Below are 9,073 nucleotides of genomic sequence, written 5' to 3'. Positions count from 1 at the left end.
ACCAGCAGCGGGTAGAACAAGAGCTAGAACCTTGTCCTCTCTCTCCCTGTCTGACATACCCTCCCACTGAAAACAGGTAGCCTGATTCACTCATATCATTTGCATAATCATCATAATAAAAAGGTTCATTCATTGTCTCTCAAAAACCCTATTTATAGAAGTGAAAAACAAATTCTAACTCAGGAGTGTGCTGTCTGGACCTTCTTGGTGTGAGCCTGCATTGATACCCGGTCATATTAACCGTGACACATCTTTGCTTGGGGACAAATCTCCAGGACCCCCTAAGTAAGGGAAAGCAACCTCTTTTGACTGAGTCAGACTGAATTTTGGAAATGAAATCGATGGAGTCTATATATTCTAGAGGGCTACTTTCCCCAAAGTTGTGGCTACTGTTAAAAACATGAGGTGACCAAGCAAGTAGAGAACAACAGAAGTGCACAGGACGCTCACCTGCACAGCCACTGCCACGGCTCTAGGATTCAAACTGTGATTCAGAAGTGTTACGAATGGGAGTACATTACTTGACAAGTAGATGACCGAGCCCAAGTCCCTCTCCCATGAACTGAGCGCCTTCCCCAGGATCCGTAACGATTCCCAGGACAGTTCAGGGAGGCACAGAGGGCAGGCTCTCTGTTTCCTTCCTCTGGCTCCATCCTCTGCTTGGATGAAGGGCTGTGTGCTCTCTGCACTCACCTCCACCATGGTTCCCCCCGCTGTTCTGTCTGGGCACGTGGTCCCCACTATGGAGCGCAGCTCTTCGCATTCTGTTCCCCAAGGCAACACCTGTGTCACACCCAGACTAATGGTAGGGGCTGATGGCACAGCTCAGAATAAGAATCAAATGAAATTTCATTGTTAGTAGGAAACAAACTTATGGTTACCGAAAGGGAAGGGAGTGGGGGAGGGATAAATTAGGAGTTTGGGATTAGCAGATACAAACTACTCCATATAAAATAGATAAACAACAAGGTCCTACTATATAAGCACAGGGAACTATGTTCAATATCTTATAACAACCTATCATGGAAAATAATATGAAAAAGAATATATATGTATAACTGAATCACTATGCTGTATACTGGAAGACAACATTGTAAATCAACGATACTTGAATAAAACTTTTTTTAATTCCAAAAAATTTTTTAATTTTTTGAAATAAAAAAATTCAATGTTAGGAATCACTGTGTGAAAAAGTTGCTAGCCATTGCTCCCCATGGGCTTCTCTCATTACCTGTGGTCCCCAAGTTTCAGCTTTCTACCATCTTCCACAGGCCACACCCTTGTCTCTAGACCATTTATTTATTCCACCTTCTCTTCCAAAGTCCAACCCCTAAGCCCAGGGAGAAAATTCCCAGTGGCTCTCACTCTGACTGTTAGAGAATTTATTCCTTTTTGTCACAACTTACCTAAGTAGCCCCGGTGTCCAGCTTCTCACAACCGAAATAGACCTGCCCGAACTAATCAAGGTATTGACAACCCTGCAGGATGCTGCCCTTTTTGAGCATTTACCAGAAATCATGGGATAGGGTTGCCTTAAAATATTCAAAATTTTCCACGTTAGAGAGATACTTTACAAGTACTAAAAGCAAATGTAGGAAAAACAAAGCGATTTTTGGAAACGCCAGCTTCAGAGGCTGCTGTGTTTGTTTCTGTCTCAAGTTATTGGTGCCACTGTTTCCAAAGATTCACAGAGTTGTCTATGACAGTCTCAGACCCAGAAACGACGTCCCAAAGTGTGGGCTCATTTCTTTCACGCTCAAGACCATGGGATGTGTGACCCAGAAGCTGGAGCAGCAGTATGGGCCTCCGAGAGCTTTATGGCGATAAGTCTGCGCTGCTGTTGACACATGAAGCTTCAGTGGCCCAGCCAAACTGATCAAATATAAACCTAATTTCCGATTTGCAGGGTTGGGTGGGCTAACAAATTGTATCAGAGGCTTTGCACCCAAGCCTTTAAGAAAACGGAGCTGTTACCGTGAACCCAGAACTTCCTGCCCCTCCCTCTGCCTCTAACTTCATCTCCACCACAGAACAAATACAGAATCCAGGCGCGCGACAGGCCTTACCCAGAGCAAGAGGATGACACAGAGGCAGGGCTACAACCCCAGGGGCGAGACCCAAGGACAGTGATAGTGGATACATTTTGAAGATCCTCCATTTGGTCCAGGCATCTTTATCTGCACTGTCTCATTTATTTCTCACAGTGGCCCTAAAAGTTATCCACTGTCATTATCTCTGTGTCAGAATAGTTTTATGAAATACTTCCCAATGGTATTTCACCTGTATGACATTTGCTCACCTTAGTCACCCTCTGCTTTGCCCGAAAATATGCCTTGGCATTCACAGCACTTGGAGTAAGATTAGTATCTTGAAAACAAAATCAAAACGAAAGGAAAAAAAAAAAAGTTCTTAGCAACTGACCTCCCAAATTCATGCCTGCTCCTAAATGTCGGATTTGGGTTTGGGTAGACGCAGATCTTTTCCCCCGGTAGTCGAGACAGACTCAGGACAGAGAGAGGGCTAAGGGACCTGAAGTGGCCTCAGCAGCTGGGAGACGAAGGATAGAGAATGACAGGTGTAGACTGTGGAACAGAGACCAGCTAGGACTCTGGGTAGCGCTCATGACATGCAAGCTACAGGATTTGATTCTATAGCAGAAAGTGAAGGATAGATTTTCCTGGGCTGCTCTGGTCTTCTCGCTTTATGAGATGGACTTCATTTGTTGAGTTCATCATCTGACAAGTGTAGGTTGGACTGTTTTCCTCTGAAAAGGTTCATCATTGTTTTCACTGACACACTTCTCTTTCTCTGGTCCTCCATATACCCAGTTTCATGAGCCCTTTCTAAAAACCACCACTCACTCTGCTCAGGGCTTGGGACGGGGCAGTGAGTGTTGGCTGTTTCAGTGACAGCACAACCCAGTCACCTCACTTTTCCTAATCTCAGTGCCCCCATCTGTGACAGGGAGGCCCTGGATGAGCTGACCTGTAGGGTAAATTCCTGCTCTAACCTTCTGTGATCCAGGCACTTATTCGGTATCTGGGGGATAGAATGTGTTTAAAACGTCCTCCCTGCCCCACCCAACAGTCCATTTCTCTTTCTGCTCAGTCACATTTAGTGAGTGCTCATTGCCTTAGCACGGTACTTACTTCATTCCAGACAGGAGAAGGGAAGAGACAAAAGGCAGTGACTAGGCTGAGTCTACACCCAACTTCCTCTTAAATTGCTTTCTTGGAAGCTATACCCAATGGCTTTCCTTACATCTCATTGGTAGAAACATATCACATTGTCACCCCTGTCTATAAGGAACACTGGAAAAATGTAGAATTTTTACTAGTCACAATACAAATTCAAATTATACTGAAATACCTGTTTTTCACCCATCAGGTTGCCAAATATCAAAACGTTTGGAAACAGTGGAAAAGAGACCCAGAAATTCTTGTGGGAGCATAAATTTGGATAATTTTTATAAACAGTAACTTAGCAAAATCTATCCAAATCACAAGCACATGTGCCCTTTGACCCAACAATTCCACTTCTAGGAGTTTATCATATAGATAATCTTCACCTGTGTGCATGATGTTATATACAAGCACTTGTGCATTATAGAAATGCTTCTGATAGTCTCCCAGTAGAGGACAGATTAAATAAATTAAGCTCATGCACACAATGGAATATCATAAGGCCATTTAAAAACGATAAAGTTCTTTTTCTACTGATGTGAAATGATCTAACAAACATATAGCTAAGTAAAAACAAAGGGGCTACATACATACATATATAGACACACGTATATGTATGTATAAACATTTGTTTATAAAAAGAGGAAAATGAAGTAATACACGTGTTTGCTTGTATATGCTTAAAGCATCTCTAGATGGAGATGTAACAAACTGAGAATATTTATTTCCTGTGGTAAGCAAAACTCTGATATCAATACTAGGTTAAAAACACTACCAGAAAAAATGTATAAGCCAATCTCATTTATAAGTATACATGCAAAACTTCCAAATAACTCATTAAAAAATTGAATCTTTATGTGCATAAAAAGAAATTTGTTATGACAAAATAGGGTTTATCCTAGGAGAACAAGGATGGTTCCACATTAGAATATAACTAATAGGATTAAAACTTACAGCCATCTGATTAGATTATGAACAATCATTGGATAAATTCCAATACCCATTTGTAATTTTAAAAATATTAGCCAACAGAGATACAAAATACCTTCCTGAACTTGATGAATGCAATCTGTTAGAAATCTATAGCAAGTATTATACTTAATGGTGACATTTAGGAGAATTTCCAATAAAATTGGAATAACACAAAGGTCTTTTCTCTTCTCTCTAAATTTAACGCTATACTGGTATTCCTAGTCGACACAACAACAACAAAAAAAATAAGACAGAAAGAAATAGAAAGACAGGAAATAAAAAAATAAAAACAGTCATTATTTATGGAAAACATGAATCATGTACCAAAAAAAGCTAAAAGATTTAATTGAAAAACAACTGGAACTAATAAATACATTTAGTAAAACCCTGAGTATAAGATAAGCATAAAAAATCAACAACATGCCCATATATCTACAATAACCAAGCATAAAATAAAGTAAAAACAATATGTTTCAAAATTTCAACACAACTAAAAAATAGCTCAGAATATACTTCATAAAATGTATGCAAAGTCTTTACTTAAAAAACTATAAAGCTTCCTGAAGGACATAAAAGGAAACTTGACTAAATGAAAGTATATACCATGTTCGTGGATGAGAAGACTCAAATTGTATACATGACAATTTTCTCCAAATTAATCTATAAACTTAGTGTGACTCTAATCAATATCCCAAAGATTTGTTGGCTCTAAAATTCATATGAAAGAATATAAATGCCAAGAATTGCCAAGAACAGTCAGGACAATTTTGAGAAAGAAAAATTGTCAAGGTAGCCCTCGACCTATTAGCTATGAAATTCTTCAGCTTCTTCTCTCATTTTTCTTCATCTTCTGCACTGCTAGGCAATATATTATTGCAGTGGATGGTAATAATAAGAGTAGCAGTGGTAGCTGGTAAGAACTAAGACTCTAAGGGAGGAGAGATTTTCTCACCATTCAGTGGAGCAGGGATTCCATGAACATTTTTTTTCTGCTTTCATTCTGTCTTCCTACCACTTGACCACAGATACACCACAACGGCATGGAAGACCGAAAAGGTGATCCCTAGAGAACTGAGAAGTATTGAGATCACAGAGAGGAAAGAGCTCAGGACAGTAATCCGATGAGCTTCTGGGCTCACCCCAACCCCACATGCTTGGATGTAATCCTAATAAGCATATTAAAGACTTTGGGAACTGAGCTAACCAATAGACTTCCACTTGGGTCCCAGAAATGACCACTTGGTGGTGCACTCATGGGACAGATCTGGACAGCACTGCAAAGATGAGACTTTGCATTGTAACCACAACCTCAGAAGGTCGAAATCTAATCATCAATTAACACAAAACAAAAACAAAGATATCAACAATGTCCATATAAGATGGATCCAATATCCAATCCAAATCTAAAAATATCCAATATCCAAGCAAGATCCAGAGTCTCATAACCTGATATTCAAAATACAACTTGAACTTATATATCAAGAATCATGAAGTTCTTGACTCATGTGGGAAAAAACAATCAATAGACACCAACAAGGAGATGACACAGATATTATAATTATCTGACAAAGACCTTAAAGCAGTTATAAAAATGCTTAAAAGAGCAATACAAGCTCTTGCAACAAATGTTCAGAAAAAAAAAATTAGCCAAGATAGAAGATAAAAAGAAGAACTAAATGTAAATTTTGGCACTGAAAAATAATGTTACTAAAATTTTAAAACTAACTAAATGGACTTATTAGCAGATTGGTGATGACAGAAGAGTCTGTGAACTTGAAGACAGATAAGTAGAAATATTCCAATGTAAACAACAGAAAGAAAAACGATCAGGAGAAAAGAGAGCCTCAGGGACCTGTGGGACAGCAACAAAAGGTTTAATATTTGTGTGATCAGAGTTCTAGAAGGGAACAAGAAAGAGAGAAGTTCTAAGAAAGTATTTGAAGAAATAATGGCTGGACACATCTCAAGTTTGGCAAAAGACAAAAATCTAAATGTTCAAGAAGTTGAATGTACCCCAAACAGGATGAACCTAAAGAAATCCACACTCAGACAAATTATATTCACATCGCATGAGCCAGTTCCTAACTATATATATATTTTTTAACCTCTTCCCTTTATTACAAGAAGGAACAATAAAATAGAAACATTTGTATGGAAAATGCAGTGGAGGTATGGTAGGGAAAGGGGTGCAGGGAGTGGGGCCGGGTAACCTGCCAGTTCAGGGAGGGAGGGGGAGCAGGCTGCCCCTGACCCTTCCCACACAGGGGCTCCTGACCCCGGATCCAAGCCCCTAGAGCTGGGGGGGCAGCGTGGGGGGCAGCGTGGGAGGCAGCGTGGGGGGCATTGTCGGGGGCAGTTCTGGGCCAGGCTCCACGCAGCAGTCTCGACAGCAGCAGCCAGCCGCCGGCCCCCCGGCTGCTGATGTCAGCAGCTCCCCGTGGCTCGCCGTCTGTCCCTGCCCATCCTGGCTGGTGCCCAGCTGTAGCTTCCTCATGTGCCGCACCACGGCCGTGGCATTGAAGGCTTGCTTCCACTTGCTCTTGGCAAAGTTCTTGATCTGCTCGCTCACCGACTGGTGAATACTCTTATCTAGAGCCGTATCTCCTGCAATCCACGGGTGCTGCAAGGCCTGCTCACAGGTGAACCTCTTCTCTGGATCCTTCTCCATCAAGTGCCGGATGAAGTCTTTGGCAGAGTCAGAGATGTCGTCCCAGTAAGGAGAGTCGAACTCATACTCGGCCTTCAAAATCTGTTCAAAGAGTTTGGCATCATTCTCGTCATAGAAGGGAGGGTAACCACAGAGCAGGATATAGGCGATGACCCCAATGGACCAGCAATCCACCTGCCTTGCTGTAGGGCTTCTGGGCCAGCACCTCAGGGGCCACGTATCCTGGGGTCCCGCAGGCCGTGGAGAGCACACTGCTGGGGTCCTCCATCTTGGAGAGTCCAAAGTCGGAGATCATGATCTTGGAGTCTTCATCCAGGCTGTAGTACAGCAGATTCTCTGGCTTGAGGTCCCGGTGTACGATGCCCAGGTCGTGCAGGTACTTGATGGCATCCAGCACCTGGAAGATGAGGCGGCTGGCATCCCTGCTCTGTGTAGAAGCCTTTTTCCACAATTCGGTCAAACAGCTCTCCGCCCGACACCAGCTGCATGATGAGGTAGAGGTGTCCCCCGCTCTCGTAGATGTCGTCCAGGGCTACAATGTTGGGGTGCTTGATCTTGTGCAGGACAGCGATCTCATTCTCCATGCTGCCCTCCTTGCCCTTCAGAGCCTTCTTGGCGATACATTTGATGGCCACCAGCTTCTGAGTCCTCTTGTCTTCTGCCAGGATCACCTCCGAGAAGGCCCCTGTTCCCAGAACATCACGGAAGTCGTAAATGTCCCTAATGTTCTCCGCCTGCTTCCAGATGGGGCCTTCCACTGTCCCTGGCATGGCCCACTGCCCCCCGGCCACAGCCAGGGCTCCTGCGGCTGCCAGGCCGCGGGGCTGGCTGGGAAGCCCGAGTTGGCTGGTGCGGAGCTCCGGACGCCCGCCGCCGCTGCTGCGCGCCCGGCCCGCCCGCCCGCTCTCTCGCTGGGGCTCGGTTCGGGCTCGGCTGGCTCCCTCCTCCCGCCTGCGGCTCTGATGTCAGTGAAGGAGGAGCCTGCGCCGGAGGGACTAGGGACTGGGAGGTGAGGCTCCGCTCCGGGGCTGGGGAAGGGGCGCAGGGGGCAGGGGGAGCCCAAGGAACCCTTAGTTCAGGTCCTGTCCTCCGCTGGACTCTTCCCAATCTTCGTCTCCCGACAGGGTCCCAGTTTCACAGAAGGAACAACTGAGGCACAGAGAGATGAAGGGTTCAAAATCAGCAGTTGGTCAGAAGCGGAATCGAATTCGAGCCCGTCTGTGTGGTGCAGGAAGCTGGCCAGTTTCACCCTTTGGCCTCGCTGAGTTTCTTTCAGACCAGTTCTGGGAGCTCCTTTAGGGAAGGGCTCTATCCACCCCTTCCCCCCGGCCCCCGCCACGGGAATTACGCCCTGGGAAGGGTTTAGGAGACTGATGGAGGTGGAGGGATGAGATAGTAGGGAAGTCAAGCCAGGGAGTTTCCCAGGCGCGTCTGGGTCGTGGAGCTGTAGCTCGCGGTCACTTCTGCAGATGGGCTCCGTGGCCTAGCGTCCCCGTCCCCGCCACCTGTGATCGTGCGCCGAGGCCCACGAGGGGTCGCCGCCGAGGTTTCCACCAGCCCAAGCAAGATCATGGCAGCCATCCCCTCCAGCGGCTCGCTCGTGGCCACCCAATAGGATATATGGTTCTGTTTTTCTGAAGAATCCTGACTAATAAATACAGTGTTGTCAGGATACAAATCTTTGATGGCTGCTGGACCGATGGCCTCAATTCTTACTGACTGTTGGTTCGAGAACACTTCAGCTGTTTGTAATGGAGGTCTCTCCACCATAGCAACTTGCTTCATCAAAACCAGAAAGAGAAAGAGAGTCTGCTAGCAAGACAAAAATCACAATCTTTCATAACCTAACCATGGATATAACATCCCATCACTTTTGCTGTCTCCTATTGGTTGGGAGCATGTAACTAGGGTCCACCTACCCTCAAGAGGAGGGAATCACAAAAGGGAATGAATACCAGAAGGTGAAGATTATTGGAGGTCATTTTAGAGTTTGCCTACCACAACTAGTTATATTAACATCAAAGTAGGCTTCAGGGCAAAGAAAGTTCCCAAAGAAATAATGCATATTACTAAAAGTATCAATTTACCAAAAAGGCATAACAGTCCCAAATGTGTGTATACCTAACAGCAGAGCTTCAAAATACATGAAGCAAAAACTGACAGAAATAAAGGAATAAGTAGACAAACACATAATTTTAGTTGCAGATTTGAATACTCCTCTTTAGTAATAGAACTAGTAGACAGAAAATTA

At 44.3% G+C, this 9,073-nt stretch overlaps 1 protein-coding gene across 1 annotated transcript; it reads right to left on the bottom strand.

Annotated features, from left to right (window-relative positions):
- Nucleotides 1-6,284: 6,284 nt before the first annotated feature.
- On the bottom strand, nucleotides 6,285-7,789 carry LOC116659234 (calcium/calmodulin-dependent protein kinase type 1-like). The gene is given in 3 exon segments (XM_032466463.1): nucleotides 6,285-6,996; nucleotides 6,998-7,246; nucleotides 7,248-7,789. Coding segments are annotated over 3 exon segments (1,146 nt in total). The 5' UTR covers nucleotides 7,593-7,789; the 3' UTR covers nucleotides 6,285-6,444.
- Between the last annotated feature and the right edge of the window lie 1,284 nt (nucleotides 7,790-9,073).

Source organism: Camelus ferus, chromosome 23, assembly GCF_009834535.1.
Source record: "Camelus ferus isolate YT-003-E chromosome 23, BCGSAC_Cfer_1.0, whole genome shotgun sequence".
Lineage (NCBI taxonomy): Eukaryota > Metazoa > Chordata > Mammalia > Artiodactyla > Camelidae > Camelus > Camelus ferus.
The sequence above is the reverse complement of the archived record's forward strand: the minus strand, read 5'-3'. Positions and strand labels throughout refer to the sequence as shown.